Source organism: Kogia breviceps, chromosome 8 (genome assembly GCF_026419965.1).
Source record: "Kogia breviceps isolate mKogBre1 chromosome 8, mKogBre1 haplotype 1, whole genome shotgun sequence".
In the NCBI taxonomy this organism is placed as follows: Eukaryota; Metazoa; Chordata; class Mammalia; order Artiodactyla; family Physeteridae; genus Kogia; species Kogia breviceps.
Window position 1 is genome coordinate 94693393 of NC_081317.1, and position 20009 is coordinate 94713401.

At 40.0% G+C, this 20009-nt stretch overlaps 1 protein-coding gene across 1 annotated transcript; it reads left to right on the plus strand.

Moving 5' to 3' along the window:
• Nucleotides 1-18357: 18357 nt before the first annotated feature.
• Nucleotides 18358-19535, plus strand: LOC131760850 (ubiquitin-conjugating enzyme E2 N-like; the record flags this gene model as incomplete). The annotated part of the gene is given in 1 exon segment (XM_059070939.2): nucleotides 18358-19535. A coding segment is annotated over 1 exon segment (510 nt), but the record flags the coding sequence as incomplete, so codon positions are not given.
• Nucleotides 19536-20009: the final 474 nt, after the last annotated feature.

A 20009-nucleotide genomic window follows, 5' to 3' on the forward strand; every position in this document is an offset into this window, starting at 1 on the left:
ATTTATGAACAGAAGTCAGAAGAAGGCATTTGGGGACCCAAAATGTAAGAGCAGTTTGTAAATGAAACAAGTGACTTTGAGATCCCACATCTTCCATATCCTGTAAATCACAACTGTGTTTTACTTCTGCCTGTATGCTAAAGGCTCCTAGAGGCAATACTAGGGGGCCTGAATGCTCGAGGTCTTTATCAAGTACTGTGAGCTCAGAAATGTGACTCTAGTGCAAGTGGAAGAAAGACTTGAGTGCTAGTGAGTTTTTAAAGTTTTCTTATTAGAATTAAACAAATGCAGTGGAACAAAGATATATATATATTTCTAAAATATAAAAAATATATATATAATCTATAGATATATAGATATACCTATCTATCTTTCTATAATATCTTTAAAAAAAGAGTTTTGGGAAGCAGTTAGTGAGGATACCCAGCACATGCCTCTCACAGGGTACCTGATGCTGCTGGTGCCCATCCTGGGCCCACAAGTGCCCCCTGAAGACCTTTGCTCAGCCTCCAGGGCTGGGATGGCCCCAGTAGTCGCCTCTCCCCTGGGGGCTATGAGCTCACAGAATGGTAACTGCTGGAGAGCCGTGCATGAGGGGCAGGGAGAACAGGGTGTGTGAATTTTCAAATGATAAACACCCAAGAAATTCATCCTCAGCTCTTTTGCTGGGGGCTTCTGTGCCTTTGAGGCCAATTACATGGAACTGAGCCTATATTTGGCCTTGTGAGCACACAACCATCTCACCACTAAAGGCCCCTCATGGTTTTGTACACACAGAGGTTCTGAACTGGGTGCAGAGATCATGGGAACTCATGGGGGGTTAGTTGAGCCCTTGCTGTGTCTGGACATTTCTCCCTGACGGACAACCCAGGCTTTAAACTCTGCCACCCAGACTGGCTCTGGGCTGCAGCCATGGCCTGAGGGAGAGGGGTCCTGGTCTGATTATCCTCTAAGCTGGGGGTCTTCTCAGTTTATTAGATGAATTGCTACACTTTCTGGTAATTGTTTTAATTCTCCATTATTTTTTCTGTGTTTAATTTTTTAATATTATTTACTTGAAAACTGTAGTAGTAAATTATATATAAAATTTACCATTTTAACCATTTTTTAAGTGTACAGTTCAATGGCCTTAAGTACATTCACATTGTTGTGCAACTATCACCACCATCCATCTACAGAATTTTTTCATCTTGCAAAGCTGAAACTCTGGACCCAGTAAACACTATCTCCTCGTTCCTACTCCCCCAGGCCCTGGCAACCACCCTTTTGCTTTCTGTTTCTATGAATCTGACTACATTAGGGACCTCATATAAATGGACTTATTGTGACTGACTTATTTCACTTAGCATAATGTCCTCAAGGTTTTTCCATGTTGTAGCGTGTGCCAGAATTTCCTCTTTTTCTAATACTGAATAATATTCTATTAGGTCGATGGACCACATTGTGTTTATCTATCTAGCTATTGACAGACACTTGAGGTACTTCTACCTTTGGTTATTGTGAATAAGGCTGCTGTGAACACAGGTGTAAAAGTATCTCTTTGTGTTCCTGTTTAATTCTACATTACATATGCTCTGTGTTGAAACAAGAAAACTTTGAATTTAGCTACACCCTTTTTCCCGCTCCATAAAATAAAGTGACTTCTTCTGACCCTGGGTAATAGCATTTTATTAATACTTCTGAGAACCAAGTATATAATTTTCTTTTTTCAATAACTGAATAATAAGACAAATTTGTTGGGAGGATTAAAATGCCAAAGGCATATTTTGGTGAAGTACCAAGGATGGTTGAAACCATCGAAAAATTCATTCAACCTACTAAATTCTCAAATCTAACCAAGTCAAAGGACTTTTTAAACATAAGCCCCATAAATTGTAATTGGACTACACCGTTCAAGTGCATGGTTCCAACCTTCTGAGCCCTGCAGGCGGTGGCACATATGTTAGCCTGTGTGTAACCAATGGTAGGGCAAGATACCCACACAAGGGCATGGTCCCCTGGCCACGTTGACCTGGGGAAGACTCATCAGCCATTGTTGGCCAGCACAGTAGAGAGAAAATAAGGAAGAGCAGGTACTACTAGGCTAACAAACCAAGCACATTGTTTCTCATCCAGGCTTCACACTGACTCAGAAGGGATAACTAAGATGGATCTTGGCATGGTCCAGTCACCAAGTTGCTCAGGAAGCCTGTGATTAGGCAGGTCAGTGGGCCCCTGAAGACCAGGATTGGGGTCATTGAGAGGTCATGGCCAGCAAGTCACAGTGGCAAAAGGCGAAACTGCATAGCAGGTGAGGTCTATGAGTGCAGGAGACCAATGTTATCTCGGGTTTTGTGCCATTCCATGCAGTGTGCTGGGCAGGGTCATGGGGTCCCTGAGCCCCCAGTAGCCTGCTAGGAGACACTTGCAGGAGATGCAAGGGCCCAAGAGAGGCCCGGAGCTCTCCCAGCCTTGTCAACTTCTTACACATTAGCTTCCAGTATCATCCAATATAGTGATGACTACAGGTCAGCCAGAAGACTCCTCGTTCCCCTAAAATGCCCATCTGCTTTGTAATACTTGAAAATGTCTCACTTTCCAGTTTAAGATGTGGCTTTGTGAGAGATAAACCTGATTTCAGTTGAGACTGAGTAAATGATTAATATTAGGCACTTTTTTTTTTTGGCAAAGTGGGGAGAAAGCCCAGCTGTTCTGGGTGACAGGAGGTTAAAATGTAAGAAGTTTCTTAGATGGAAAAAAGAGCCAAGAAATGGCAGATATGGGTTTCACTGGGGACCAACACTGTGTTTTTCTAACTTATATCAAGGGTAAAACCTATAGTCAGATGTGCTGAGGGAGTGCTGACCACTGACAGCCCATGCATGGACCAGGCTGTCCACTAGCCCTGTAGCCACAGTGGGTGCACTGTGGAAACTCAAACACTGAGTACCCTTATTGCAACTACATCTCATTCAAAGTCTGGTTAGCCATTCCCATTAGTAGTATCAATTTATCCCAAATCTATGTACCATACTGTGGGGCTGAGCTCCAAAGTCAACTGGTGGATCAGTTGATTATGTACATTTTATGGTCCTATTTTAAATGTGTTACTTATAGAAATGACAATTGGTGAAACTAGATTCATGAGTTTAATAGTCATAATAATTGTAGTGACACCAAAATCATTGAAAGGAGAACATGATCACAGAATTCATAAAAATTGATATAGCACAAAACTTTTCTATAAATACCCTAAGAAGATGACAGAGATTAAGATAAACAGGGATATTACATGGGTGTCATGTACCCCCTGATATGATGAGATGAGAAGGACACCTCACCCCTGTGATATTCTTTCCTCAAACCCATAAGCATAGTCTAGTCATGAGAAAAACATCAGACAAACCCCAGCTGAAGGCCATTCTACAAAATATATGACCAGTAACTTCTCAAAGTTGTCAAGGTTGTGAGAGATAAAGAATGGGTAAGAAACAATCACAGATGTAAGGAGACATGATGACTAAATGTGATGTGGTGCTCTGTCTTGGAACTTGGAACAGAAAAGGACATTAATAGGAATACTGAACAGACTGAACACAGTCTGGGCAGTAGTTAATGGTAATGCATAAATGCTGATCTCTTAGTTTTGACAAACAAAATAGGGTGTTTCTCTTTGAAACTTTTCTGTGAATCTAAAATTATTCATCCAATAAATTACTTTGAAAGCAGAGACATGCAAATTCTTAGAAGGAATCAATAATAAATGCAGAGATCAAAAACACTGTAACAGAAATGAAGAATATCTTTGATGGATCTATTAGGAGACTGGACACAGATGAGGGAAAAAATGTCTGAACTTGAAGATATGTCAATAGAAACTTCCAAAACTGGGATAACTACAAAAGTTGGAACATATATGTAATGGAAACACTCGAAGTAGAAGAAAGAAGGAAAAGAATAGAAGAATTATTTGAAGCAATGACTGAGAATTTTCCAATATTAATGTCAGTCACTAAACCACAGATATAGGAAGCTCAGAAAACACCAATCAGGATAAATGCCAAAAAAACCCCTATACCTTGGTGTATTATTTTTAGACTCCAGGAAAAATATCCTGAAAGAAGCCAGAGGGGGAAAAGCGCTACACTTATTGAAGAGCAAATATAAGAATAACATCTTACTTTTCAGAAGCCGTGCATGCAAGAAAAGAGTGGCATAAAATATCTAAAGTTTTGGGAGAAAAAATCATCTAGAATTCTGTACCCAGTGAAATTATTCTTCAAAAGTTAAGGAGAAATAAAGACTTTCTCAAACAAACAAAAATGGAGGGAATTTGTTACCAGTAGACCTGCCTTGCAAGAAATGTTTAAAGAAGTTCTTTAGAGAAAAGGAAAATATTTAGATCAGAAACTCAGACCTACATAAAAAAGGGAAGAACATCAAAGAAGGAATATGTAAAGGTTAAATGAAAACTTTTATTTTTCTTATTCTTCATTGATAAAAGTTTGTTAAACAGAAGACAGTTTGTTCAAGATAATAATAGCAATAATATATTTGATTATGTATATTATAAATATATATATATATGCTTAGGTATGCTTATATATAAGTGAAATGGCTGACAGCAATGATACCAAGTACAAGAAGAAGAAATTAAGATTATTTTGTGGTTATAAGATACTCACATTGCCCATGAAATGAAGTGAAACTGGACTTGAATTAGTTGTAAAAATATACTGCAAACTCTAGAGCAATCACTAAAAGAAGTTTTAAAAAAGTATAACTGATATGCTAAGAAAGGAGAGAAAATGGAATCATATAAAATACTCAATTAAAACCATAAAAGGAGGAAAAAGAGTGGAAGACAAAAATAGGAACAAAGAACAGGGGCAACAAATAGATAATAGTAATAATATGGTAAATATTATTCCAACTATATTAATAATAACACTGAATTTCAATAATCAAAAAGCACCATTAAAATAGAGATTGTCAGAGTGGATAAAAATATATGGTCTAACTGTACCTTGTCTATAAGAAGTTCACTTTAAAGATAAAGATGCATACGGATTAAAAGTAAAGGAATGGAGGAAGAGATATCATGCTAACACTGATCAAAAGAAAGTGTGAGTGACTGTATTAATTTCAGGCAGAGCAGACTTCAGAGCAAGGAAAGTTGTCAGAGATAAAGTGGGGCATTACATAATGGGATTAATACAGCAAGAAGACATCAGTTACATCATCCCATAGCAGCAGAATACACATTCTTCTCAAGCTTACATGGAACATTCACCAAGAAAGACCACAATCTGGGCCATAAAACATGCCTTAACAAATTTAAATTAATAGAAATCATACAATTTATGTTCTCAGACCACAATGGCATTAAACTAGAAATTAATAACAGAAAAATAGCTGGAAAATCCAATAATATGTTGAGACTAAACAGCATACTTCTAAATAACACATGGATCAAACAAACTCAAGAGGAATTTAAAAATATTTTGACAAAATGAAAATAAAAGTACAACTTATCAAAACTTGTGGGAAGTAGCAAAAGCAGTGCCTACAGGGAAATTTATAGCATTGAAGGCATGTATTAGAAAAGAAGATCTAAAATTAACAACTTAAGCTTCCACTTTAGGAAACTAGAAAAAGAAGAGCAAATTAAATTCAAAGTAAGCGGAATAAAAGAAATAACAAAAATGGTAGGAGAAATCAATGAAATTGAAAATAGGCAATCAGTAGAGAAAATCAACAAAATCAAAGGATGGTTCTTTGAAAATATCCATAAAATTTATAAAGCTAACTACGAAAAAAGACAGAGGATATAAATTACTATTATCAAAAATCATTAAGGTGCCATGGGCTTTAAAAGGATAATAAAAGTATACTATGAGCAACTCTATGCCCACAAATTGGATAGGCTGATAAAATGGACAAATTCCTTGAAGGGTACAATTTCACAAAACTTACATATGAGGAAATAGACAATTTAAAGAGTCCTATATCTATTAAAGAAATTGAATCTACAATTAATAACCTTTCTAAACAGAAAGAACCAGGTCCAGATGAGTTTATATGTGAGTTCTACTAAATATTTAAGGAAGAAATTATACCAATTCTCTATCATCTCTTCCAGAAGATAGAAGGAGAAATAATAGGTCCTAATTCATTCTTTGGGACTAGCATTACTCCAATACCAAAATCAGACATTACAAGAAAACCACAGACTATTATCTCTCATGAACATAGATGCAAAAATTTTCTACAAATGTTAGCAAATTGTATCCAATATAAAGAGTTGTATAAGGTATATACACCATGACCAACTGAAATTTATCCCATGTGTGCAAATCTGTTTCAACAGCTGAAAATCAATTAATGTAATCAATTGCATCAACAGGCTAAAGAAGAAAAATCACATAATCACATCAATAGATGAAGAAAAAGCAGATGACAAAATCCAACACCCATCCATGCTAAAAACTCTCAGCAAAATAGCAAAAAAGGGGAAACTTCCTTGTCATCTACAGAAAACCTATAACTAACATCATGCTTAATCGTGAGAACCTTCAATCCTTCCTGCTAAGATAAGGAAAAAGGCAAGGATGAACCCTCTCACCACTCATTTTCAATATTGTACTGGAAGTCCTAGGTAATACAAGACAAGGAAAGGAAAACCTAGAGTCTTAAAACAACTGCTCAATATTCTGTAATAATCTAAATGGGAAAATAACTTGAAAAAAGAATAGATACATGTATATGTATAACTGAATCACTTTACTATATACCTGAAACTAACATAACATTGTTAATCAACTATACTCCAATATAAAATAATTTTAAAAAACACATATTTATCTCAGTTTCCATAGGTCAGGAATTGGATCATCTGTTCAGGGTCTCCCAAGGCTGCTCTTAAGTTGTCACCTGGTCTGTGTTCCTTTTGGAGCTCAGGGTCCCCTTTCATGCTCATGTGGCTGTTGGAAGAATCCAGATCCTTGTGGTTATAGAACTGAGGTCTCTGTTCTCTTGCTGGCTGTCAGCTGGGGGTCTTTTCAGCTCCTACAGGATGTCCTCAGGCCCGTTCCATGTGGTCCCTTCTATAGGTTCTCTTACACTCAGAATCTCTCTTCTTTCAGGATGGGCCCAGTCCTTTTCAGGCTCACCCGTTTAAGTCAGTTCCACCTGAATAATTTCCCTTTTGACTAACTGAAAGTCAACTGACGGGAAATCTAATCATGAGAATGTTGCCTCATGATATTAAGAGACTCTGCCCTCACTTACAAGGAGGGAATTATTCAGGAAGTGCATATGAGTGAGTGGGAATCTTGAGGGTCATTTTAGAATTCTGCCTGCCACAGTGTATGTTTCCCATAACATTACAAGACAAGAGATTTACCACAGCTAAATGAAGGAGGCTGTATAGTCTAGTAATCTAAAGATCCTCCCCTGGAATCAGCCAGCTTTTGCAAGTTTTACTGAACTACCAGAGCAAGTTACTCATCTTCCTTGGTTTCCCTTTCTGTATGATGCAGATATTGAGGACGTGGACTTCATGGAGTTGTAAAGAAGACTTACTGACCTCATTCACACAAAGCATTTGGTTCAGTGGTTGGCACATATGTGTTAAGTCAACATGACTAAGCTTCTCGCATGACTGTTATTTCCAAAGTTACTGCATGGCCATGGTAACATGTGTAAGAAGGTTATCACATGCATGCAAATCCCACTACACCGTTGTCAAAACTGAGTATTGGAAAGGAGCCAAGGACTTTAGGGAACTACGGATGGAAATTCTGCAAGCCAGGTCCAAGACTTGAGGGGAGGAGGAACCCCTTGAATGGCCAAATCCTCAACTAAACTTACGTGTCCTGGGCTGGGTGCAGCATTAGTCATGGGACAAGGAAGCTGATGTGGCAGAGCCAATATACCCATGTGAGGCTGCTACTGTCCCCACTGCCTACTTAGCACTTTTAAAAAGGACACCTAAGTGCCCCTCCTGAGATCTTAAGTACTGAAAACTTGGCCAAAGATATCCTGTGCTCTAGTCCTCCTTGTAATACCAATCCCACTTGTGACCAGATATGAGTTCCTTAAGCTGCTTTCTTTCTGGGAAACAAGTTACATAAACCCAACTCCCTGTATGGCCCCATGCCAGTTGAGTTACTTAAAAGCTTTGCTTTAAGTCAATCAAAACAGAGTCTGCCTGGGAGGGCATTCATTAGTGAATGCTGGCACAGCACCTTCTGATGTTAATTATTGTTATTGGGAGGCATTCGTTAAGGTTGTTGAGAATTATTTTGCAAGGGGCAGTGTTTATTAAAATGCAAATTGACCTAGGCACCCTCTCCCCCTCAAGCTTTGGAAATCAGAGAGAATTATGGAGTGCGTACTTATTCTAAGACAACTTTTCCCATCAACCTAGTCCTGTGGCTTGCAGTGGAAGTCTTGGAGTACTATATGCCTTTTGGCAGTGGAAACTGTTTCATTTTGATCTATCTTTTGAGAAAGAAGTATCAGCAAGTATGGCACTCAGAGCAACTATGGCCCAAATAGGGAATCTCTGACACATGTTGGAGAGTCCAGAACTGGCCCACAAAGCTGCCACCAGTCACATGTGGTTACTGAGCACTTGAAATATGGTCGGTGCCAATAGAGATGTGCTGTATGAGTAAAATACATACCAAGTTTTGAAGACTTAGTATAGCAAAAATAATGAAAAGTAATTCATTAATGGGTTTCTTTTGGTACTGATTACATGTTGAAATGATACTATTCTGGCTATATTGGTTAAAATGACTTTTATCATAAAAATTAATTCCACGTTTCTTTTTACATTTTATTTTTTAAATTTTTAAATTTTTTTTTTTTTTTTTTTTTTTGCGGTACGCGGGTCTCTCACTGTTGTGGCCTCTCCCGTTGCGGAGCACACGCTCCGGACGCGCGGGCTCAGCGGCCATGGCTCACGGGCCCAGGTGCTCCGCGGCACGTGGGATCCTCCCGGACCGGGGCACGAACCTGTGTCCCCTGCATCGACAGGCGGACTCTTAATCACTGCGCCACCAGGGAAGCCCTCTTTTTACATTTTAAATGTGGCTTCTAGAAAATGTACAATTACAGATGTGTCTCTTGTACCCTGTCTGGCGATCAGGGCAGTTCTAGACAGAATGAGGGCCCTGGTCCAAACCTTTCTTTCCTGTTCAGAATAACCTCCTTTCTGGGCACTCTGCCTCCCCTGTAGCTGTCTACACGCCTTCCAGCCCTGGACCAGAGGGTTCTGGCTGGCATGGTGTTGGCATTGCCTGCTCAAAGCCCTTGCATAAACTCCATTGTCAGGACCCACATCTGCTTGCCTTTTGCACCTTCCCACCTCCCAGCCACCTTTATGCCCTAGTTCTGAAACACGCCAGGCCCATGGTTTCCTGAACAACCCTGTGTGCTCCCAGCATTACTGCTCCCGGGACCCCTTTTGTCTTCCCAAGACCATGTCCCCTCTCACATCCCCTGTGCAGTTTTCCTGACACCCCAGCCCTCCCTGCATTCCTATTGTCCTTGTGTTTATTACAGCACATTGATACTGTGCTGTAACTTTTCAATGTCTTTCTTCTCATTAGACTGCACACTCCTCAGTGGAAGGACACCACATCTTTTTATCTGTGTCTCCATGGCATGTAGTAAATATTTGTTAAATGCCCACAGAATGAAAGAACCACAGGGTAAATAGTGCTAGGTTACTAACACTGCATGTCTGTATGACGATACTGCAGTAACAGCTGAGGTGCTGCAGTCTTTGTTTTTATTTTTATGTTTAATCATTATTTTCTTTTAATAACAATGAAAACCTCTGCAGGGAGTAAACCCAGTAGCACTCCTCTGAGGTGAGAAGGAGTCCAAGTGCATTCTCTCCCCTTTCAGGGCATCTGGCTTCCCCTTGGACCACCACCTGCCTCAGTCAGGGGTGGGATTCTTGGTGTTATGGTGGGTTGAACGCTGAGAATTGCCACCAAGTGCCAATTAGCCACTTGCTGGGATGGCGATCTTGCAAATAGAAAGCTCAGAGGGTGACTGGCTGTTTGCCTGTTTTCACAGGAGATAGAAATCTCCTTTCTGTCATGCCGGTAAGTGTGTGTGTTGTTTAGTTGCAAGTCTGTTTGGGGTTGCTGAGGCCATGTTGCTTCATACAACTGGCCTTACCCTCCCCAGGCCTCCCCCTCCCCAGGCCTCCCCCTCCCCAGGCTTCCCCCATGTGAGGATGTGTCTGGCTCCTGGAAGCAGCTTTGGTGCATTTGCCCTCCCTCTGCTGGACAACTGAGCAGGGCTCCTAGAGCAGGTCACTGTTGATTCAGAGTGTTATGTTTCAGGGATGTCCTGCTTCAAGAAAACTCAATAGACAGAAAGCTAACTGAGTAACCTAAATGATTAGGACTGATTCTCTCCCTGAGAATGGAGCTTCCTGGAGACTTACTCCAAGTCCCTGTAAGGAATCAGCCAGTATTATTAAAAATAATCTTTCCTTTCAATATGATTGACTGCAAGCTTTTCAGGAATACACATTTTCATAGATGAAGACCTAGCTTTTCTTTGGTCAGAAGAGAAAAGAAAGTCTTGCCTGTCCAAAACATAAAAATCCAAACCTAACTCATACAAAGAAATCCACTATTTCATTTACCCACAAAACTACAAGGGGGAGCCATTGAAACCTGCAGAGTAGGAAAGAGAATGCATCAGGCCAAGGGAAATCATTGTGAGTGAGCAATTGGGCCTTGCACTGTGGGTTGTATTCTGGCTTTGGCCAGCCCAGCCGCTTACCCATGATGTTGGCCTGCTGGACCTCACTGTAACGTCACTGCTGGGTTGCCCAAAATCATTATGCAATTCTCCATCATGTAGGCTCTCCCGCAGGACCAATGGAAGGTTGCTTTTTGTTCAGTTAGACCAGATTTGAAATGAATCAAGATAAGCGTTATTTTCCTTGGAGGGATACAGGTTGTTGTCAGTCTAGGCAATGGGCCATTTGGCAGCGGGTTCTAAGTTGCCCGTCCATCCAGCCCTCCATGGCACTAAGTAGAGCTGCCAACATTCTCCCTGCAGCTCCCCTGGCAAAAGGCATGAGAACTCCAGCTGGCCCAGCAGACAGGGGCCCAGATCTCGGCCTGGACTTCCTTAGGTGAGGCACTGATGCTGGGAGAATACAGCGTCTGAAAGTATGAATGTGGACAACGGGCCTTATTTCTGTGGCCTGCTCCAGGAAGGCGTGGCATTAGAGCAAAGGTTACACGGTAAGCCCTGGGCCTTCTACCACACCTGCCACTTCCTTTCTGAGTCTATATGACTCAGGTCTTCCAGGGTTTTGTTGTCTTTGTTTACTTTTGTCTCATTAAAATTCAAACACTGACTTTGTATTGCTGAACTTGACTATGCACAGTCAGAGACTCAGAGCATAGCAGGGCTGGGCTAAGAGTGGTGAATAGATCCTGGATCCTTTTTGGCCCTCAGGTTTCTAAGTCACATGATCCTGCAGCCTCAGTTTAATTATGTGTAAAATGAGCACATGGCCCCACATAATTTGTAAGGCCCAGTCTCTTGGACAGTGTATAAAGCTCATGAACTAATAAAACTGCTGAGATGAATAAATTTTCAACACATAGAAATCCCATTCACACTCCTGGGTTAAAAGAGTAGATGAAGGTGAAAGAGAAAAACCTCCCTTCTTCACATTTCCTTAGTCAACAGCTACTATCTTATATCTTTTGCTGGATCTTCATAAAAGGAAATATTATATCCTTGGAAAAGCACACTTACGTCTGCTTTGTTGTCCTTCCTGATGGTCATCCCCAAATCCCTCTGCTGGGTGGTACCTCTGATGCCCACCTAAGCTGTTGAAACCTGCAAAAATTCACAAAAGTTCAAAAAGGAACAGAAAAAGTCAGGAGGTAATCAAAAGAATCAAAACCTCCAGGCAACTGTACATCATACAACTCAGTTTTTATTGCATTCAATTGTAATAATGTCCACAGTTAATTTCTCCTGATTTAGGTCTATGCATTGAACAAACACATTTTGCAGATCTTTAAGAAAATTTAAAAGGAAGACATTTTTCAGACCTGTGCCTTTGTGACATCAAAATACCCCACTAGAAAGTGTATAGTTCAGACAGGCGACCTGCTGCTTTATCTTGGTAAATCCAAACACCATGACTGATTTTTTTTCCTCCCGAAAACTCACTAAACTGATTGTTGTCAACATGTCAAGTGCTCCAAGTGAAGGTGGTTACTCAGAGCTAAATGCAGGCTTTGTTTTGTTTTAATTTCAGGACTAGCAAGGTGGGACATTATTAACATGTCTGTATTTACCATCAAGATTGGATGTTTTTAGTGGGGGTTAAATATATCATGTTTAAAATGTAATTATTAATATTACCATAACTAATAACATCACAACTAATAATATTCACAACACATAGTATTTTCCCATGCCTTATCTCACTGGATCACCCTGAAAACTCAATGGGGGGGCAATGTTTTTGTTTATTGAAGAGATCCTGATTCTCAGAGAAGTGATTTTCTCAAGGTCACAGGTGGCATGGTCACTGGGCTTTCAGGCTCACAACTCAGGTGTTCAGACTTTTAAGTTCCTGCTCACTCTGGGATGTAGTGTGCCTTTGAAATGCAAATCTATAACCGGTTTAAGGAGCAAATCAAACAAGTAGGTGAAATAAAGAAAGCAGTTGTCTAAATATTTGAAACTAAAATTTTTATAATATTAGCTATTAAAACATTTTTATTTAAAACTATCATGAGACTAAAGATGGTTACTGTTGTTCTGTAATCTGTATTAGCCCTCGTCTTCATTTTGTGGATTACTGAAGGTCAGCTATGGCCATTTATTCATTTGAGCAAATTTTGTGTTTTAAACCAATTCCTTCTATGACAAATATTTGACATGCCCTTAATTAATCATAAGGAATAAGGTTTCTTGGACTCATCTTCAAGAACTGTACATAACAAAGAGTAGGTTTCATGTCTTTTCAGAAAAATCTTTATCAGTTGCTTTAAGATTCAAATAACCACCCCCCTGACCGATTTTAATGGAGGTTGACTTTAATTAAAAAGTTTAACTTTGCTTCTGCAATATAAAATGGCACCTGTTAGTAAGGTTAGGAAGTTAATCCCATATATCTGGTTGATATAGAGCAACACTCAATTTCCACGTACAATTGCATTTCTCTCATTATAGTTCTATAAGCCTATAAGGAGAGTGTTGTCCCCATTCCTTGGAATCTGATTATCACTGGAGAACTCTCACCCGTGTTGTCCAGGTCAGTGTTCCCAGTTGGGCTTTAGTGAAGATTTGAAGGTCAGGGTGAGACGCCCTTATCAGCCAAGGCCCTTTTTTTCAATAGCTGGAACTCAAAAGTGAAGCAGAACAGGCAAGGCATGGGATTATAGCAGACTCAGTGGACTGGCAACATTTGTGGACAGCCAATCACTTGTGAAGCTTCCAGTAGTTCTGCCCCAGGATGCTTACCTGTGCTACCTGCAGGAGAGACAGTTGAGGGAGTGGGGAGCTTCCCACTGAAGATCTATAGTCCTAGCATTTTGCAGAACTAGGTCGGCAACATCAATAATGAAGGGTATTTTTGCATAGGGCACAAAAAGCTGCATTATAAGAGATCTAGATTTTTATAATTTTATTTGTTTGGGTCCTATTTTCTTTTCTTGGTAATAATGGCTAAAGTTTGTCTATTTTGTTTATTTTTTCAAAAAAGCAGATCTTATTTTCATTGATCCTTTCTATTGTCTTTTTATTTTCTATTTCATTGATTTCCACTCTCATCGTCGTTATTTCCTTCCTTCTACGGACTTTGGGCTTAATTGCTTTTTTCTTTTTCTCATTCCTTGAGATGTAAAGGGAACCCTGGTGCACTACTGGTGGGAATGTAAACTGTTGCAGCCACTATGGAAAACAGTATGGAGATTCACCAAAAGATTAAATTAGAATTATCACATAATCCAGCAATCCCCACTTCTAGGATTTTACCCAAAGGAAACAAAAACACTAACTCAAAATGATATATGCTTTTCTCAGGGTATATGCCCAGTAGTGGGATTGCTGGGTCATATGGTAGTTCTATTTTTAGCTTTTTAAGGAACCTCCACACTGTTTTCCATAGTGGTTGTATCAGTTTATATTCCCATCAACAGCACAGGAGGGTTCCCTTTTCACCACACCCTTTCCAGCATTTATTGTTTAAAAAAAAAAATGATATATGCACCACCATGTTCACTGTAACATTATTCACAATAGTCAAGACATGGAAACAACCTAAGTGTCCCTTAACAAATGAATGAAGAAAATATTACACATATACACACAGGCACAGGCACACACACAAACATATATAATGTAATATTATTCAGCTACCAGAAAGAAAGAAATCCTGTTATTTACAGCAACATGGATGGAACTTGATAGAATTATACTAAGTGGAATAAGCCGGACAAAGAAAGATAAATATTGTATGATATTTATATGTGGAATCTAAAAAAATGTCAAGTTTATAGAAACAGAGCAAAAAGTGTTTGCCAGGGTCTGGGTGTTGGAGGGAATAGGGAGAGGTTAGTAAAAGCATACATTTGTTTAAAGTAAAAGCGAAAAACATATACTTTCAGTTGTAAAATGAATAAGGTCTGAGGATCCAATGTATAATATGGTGACTCTAGTTGAGAACACTTTGCTGTAAAATTGAAATTTGCTGAGAGAGTAGAACTTAAATGTTCTCTCACCAAAAGAAAAAAATATTATATAAATATGTAAGGTGGGCTTCCCTGGTGGCGCAGTGGTTGAGAGTCCGCCTGCCGATGCAGGGGACACGGGTTTGTGCCCCGGTTCGGGAAGATCCCACATGCCGCGGAGCGGCTGGGCCCGTGAGCCTTGGCTGCTGAGCCTGCGCGTCCGGAGCCTGTGCTCCGCAGCGGGAGAGGCCACAGCAGTGAGAGGCCCGCGTACCACAAAAATAAACAAACAAATAAATAAATATGTAAGGTGATGGGTGTGTTAATTAACTAGATAGGATGAATCCTTTAGTAATGTAGATAGATATCAAATCATCAGGATGTACACTTTAAATATTTTAAAACCTTGTCAATTATACCTCAATAAAGCTGAAAAAATGAAGTATTCATGTACATTTTATGTATAAAAAAGAAATAAAAATACCAGAAAAAAAGTATCTGAAGAAAACTCTAAATCAAAAAGGTACATGCACCCCAATGTTCATTGAGCACTATTTACAATAGCCAAGACATGGAAGCAACCTAAACGTCTATGAACAGATGAATGGGTAAAGCTGTGATATGTTACATATATATATATATATATATATATATATATATATATATATCACACACACACACATATATATATAATGGAATATTACTCAGTTGTAAAAAAGAATGAAATAATGCCATTTGCAGCAAGATGAAGTCAGACAAAGACTGATATCATATGATATCACCTTTATGTGGAATCTAAAGTATGATACAAATGAACTTATTTACAAAACAGAAATAGACTCACAGACATAGAAAACAAACTTATGGTTACCAAAGGGAAAAGGGGTGGGGGAGGGATAAATTAGGAGTTTGGGATTAACATATATATACACTACTATATATAAGATAGCTAAACAACAAGGACCTACTGTATAGCACAGGGAAGTATACTCAATATCTTGTAATAACCTATAATGGAAAAGAATCTGTAAAAGAATGTATATATAAACTGAATCACTTTGCTGTACACCTGAAACTAACACAACGTTGTATTACCTATAATTCAATAAAACATTTTAAATAAAGAACAGGAAGCAAGCTGAAGATATATCATCAAAAAAAATGAAGAGAGAGAGTTCTATTAGAGTCAACAGATTATCAGGTCTCAGAGGATGACTTGGAAGCCAGTGCTTGACTCGGACAGGTAAGGAAAGTCGACCAGAAATGATTGCTACTAGAGAAAATACACACACACACAGGCACTCAGACACACATTTACACACACATACACTCATGCACAGAGATATACAAATTCCCACACAGGAACACATACATATATGCACAAACATACACATGTGTACATACACACGTACACATGTATGCACAGACTCACATGAAACACACAGAGATGCATATACACACCCAATTAGCTTATCTTATTCAAGTCTTGGAACCAATAAAAGAATTTTTGCACCTTGTTTTTAAGCTCTTAAGTAGAAGTTTATCTAAAATGCTCAATTAAGACTGGTGTTTTGGTCTCCTAAATTGTGTGGAGTTTTCAGATGCAGATAAGTTAGTCTCTAAGTACCGGGTTGAGGACTGGTACAGCACTGTATAATTTTTCTTTTGAAGAGCTACAAACACTTCTGTTGATCACATATCATGTTGCTTTACCCAGGAGAAAACAAGACATTATTATTCCTGCTTTTCTAGAGGGAAACTAGGACATACTGTGTAAGTCAATCAGTCCCGAGCTGCAGTGCTGGGGCTGGGGAGCTGGTCCTGTTCTAACTGATGGCAAACTGGACATTGGTGGTTTTGTTTACTACTACGGGTAAAGATTATAGCTGTGTGAGCTGATATACCTCCTGGGTGTAAGCAGATTAGTTTCTGAATATGGAAATAATATAGAAGCAGGTCTTTAATCAGACCATTTTGTAAATAGTAACAGTGGATCCCCGGTTTCTGCCTCTACAACTTCTCTTGCCCGCCCACAGGGAAATGGGTGAACACATCCCTGAGGGACTTGCCTGGAACCTGAGCTCTGGTCTATTGTAAGTAACATGAGAGCAGTGTGGTCCTCAGGCCATCTCAAAGAAGCAGGCTCTGTTTGCACTGCTGATCCATCCTCAGGGCATTAAAACCTAGAGCCACTTTGCCTGCACTGAAGCAATGGGAAGTTGAGAGCTAACTACTCCATTCTGTCACCTTTGCAAGAAGCAAGTTCTGTATTGATCTGTTTGCCACTGTGATCCAGAAATTCTTTACTCCCTGAGGATGATGACTGATTCCAATGTACGGGATAGACTGGAGTCTCAATTCACGTGTTCCTTGTCTGTTGCCAGCATCAAGTGGCGCAGACAGTTCATGTATTCCTCAGGCCACTAAGCAGGTGCTTCATCCTCCCCCTGAAGAAGGCTGGTCCCAGCTGGGTCCCCCAGTCTTTCCCTTCACCTGAATTTTCTATATGTAAGGGATGACCCTGTGAGGCTCTTGGCTCTGGCTCTTTCTTTCTGTCTCTGCTCAGAATTCCCACCTGCATTAAGGTAGATGGAATTTTCACAGTCAATTTGCTGTTTCACTAAAGTCCTTTGTGCACATATGAGAATAATAGTGGAGTTGACATCTGAGATGCAACAAAGCATCACTGATGTGCAAAAACATCAGGGTACTCAAAAGATTTTGCTAATGTCAGAGCATTTGTCCCACACTAAGCTGATGGGGTTCTATTCCAGAGGTGAGATGACTAAGAATCAGTCTGAGCAGAGCCAGGAGCACACCTGGAGGGATGTGAGGGTTGATCAAAGAGAGCACAGTGCCGGTGGGGTGGTTCCAGGTCTCCTGCCCCAGAGATAGCAACACATGGACTTTAATTGTGGGCTTTATGAATGGGAACAATGGCTAGGTCTTCCTCTATATTCTCCCCTCTCCCTCCCTTGGTTTCAGGAGACAGCAGAAGCAGGGCATTGCCATGCAGAGAGAAGTCAGGCTGGCCATGGGGCCATGAGCCCTCCCTGTAACACCCTGGTGGTCACATAGCATCTCTGTGCTCCACATCTGTAAAGGGTGGGAAGGGAGTATGATGCCTCTATGTCTCCTTTAATTTTTTTTTTTTTAGTTATGGCTGATATATGCAAATGAAAACTGAGGATGTTCCCTACTATGGAATGCTTCTATCCCTGTATATATATATATATATATATATATATATATATATATATATATATATAATCTGACCCTGTAGGGGTATTAATAATAGGAATATACAAAGTGTGACTAAATTTCATAAGATCAGTTTTGTGGAGCCAGTAAAATTGAAGACTTGAGATCACAATGGGGATTGGTAGAACAGGAGCTTTTATGCCAGCTTCTGGATGAAGAGAGGTGAAGTTTGCTTCTTTCAGTAGCAGAATAAAAATCAGTGATAGATAGATAGATCTACATACAAATACACAAACACAGACATGTATGTACACACACACTTTCTACTTTTACTTTCATATGAAGCTAAAGATAGCTGTCAGGGAGATTTTTGGAAAGACTACTTAAAAGTTTATGGCCCCCGGAAGTGGAGCCCGGGACTTCCACTCGTGCGTGAGGCGAGCGGAGCCGGAGACGAGACCAGAGGCCGAACTCGGGATCTGACAAGACGGCCGGGCTGCCCCGCAGGATTATCAAGGAAACCCAGCGTTTGCTGGCAGAGCCAGTTCCCGGCATTAAAGCAGAACCAGATGAGAGCAACGCCCGTTATTTTCATGTGGTCATTGCTGGCCCTCAGGATTCCCCCTTTGAGGGAGGGACTTTTAAACTTGAACTATTCCTTCCAGAAGAATACCCAATGGCAGCCCCTAAAGTACGTTTCATGACCAAAATTTATCATCCTAATGTAGACAAGTTGGGAAGAATATGTTTAGATATTTTGAAAGATAAGTAGTCCCCAGCACTGCAGATCTGCACAGTTCTGCTATCCATCCAGGCTTTGTTAAGTGCTCCCAATCCAGATGATCCATTAGCAAATGATGTAGCCGAGCAGTGGAAGACCAATGAAGCCCAAGCCATAGAAACAGCTAGAGCATGGACTAGGCTATATGCCATGAATAATATTTAAATCGATCCGATCATCAAGTGTGCATCACTTCTCCTGTTCTGCCAAGACTTCTTCCTTTTTTGTTTGCATTTAATGGACACAGTCTTAGAAACATTACAGAATAAAAGCCCAGACATCTTCAGTCCTTTGGTGATTACATGCACATTAGCAAATCTATGTCTTGTCCTGATTCACTGTTGTAAAGCATGAGCAGAGGCTAGAAGTGTCATCTGGATTGTTGCGAAACGTTTAAAAGCAGTGGCCCTTCTCTGCTTTTATTCATTTCCCCATCATGGTTTGAGTATAAAGCACTGTGAATGAAGGTAGTTGTCAGGGTTAGCTGCAGGGGTGTGGGTGTTTTTCTTTATTATTATTATTTTTTGGTGGTGGGGGGAAGGTAGTTTTTATTTTATGGGCTCCTTTCCCCCTTTTTATGGTGATCTAATTGCATTGGTTAAAAGCAGCTAACCAGTTCTTTAGAATATGCTCTCTAGTGAAGTCTAACTTTATTTAGACACTGTAGATGGACAAGCTTGATTGTTTGAACCAAAATGGGAACATTAAACAAACATCACAGCCCTCACTAATAACATTGTGACTCTGTTGTCAAGTGTAGAATTCTCCCTTCAAGAAAAAGCTTGTGACCATTTTGTATGGCTTGTCTGGAAACTTCTGTAAATCTTATGTTTTAGTAAAATATTTTTTGTTATTCTAAAAAAAAAAAAAAAGTTTATGAAGGCTCTTGGGTGCCTGCTGAGCTCACTTCTCGGTGGGTGTGCATTCTAGTAGAGACAGTCTGACAGGTGTGTGAGATTCCACGTGATAGCACAGTACGGCCTTCAGCAGGTAATTGGTAGAGTCAGAGGCCATGTGCAGCTCACATGTTTCCCCTCAATGACATTTATTATCTCTCAGTTAAAACACTTGCCTTAACTCACCCTTCTTGCAGGCCTAGTGCTTGAAAGGAGCCTGGTACAATCAGTTTGGGGAACCCACCTATGCACCAAACCGAGAGACTGGTTTTTACAAACACCTCCGGAAATGGGGCTTAGTACTGAACATCTTCCAGGGATTCTGCCTGCAGTAAAGTCAATCCAAAACACAGGGCCAATATTGCCCTATCTATCTGTCTCTTCCAGAGCAGGCAGGGGCTTCATCTTCCA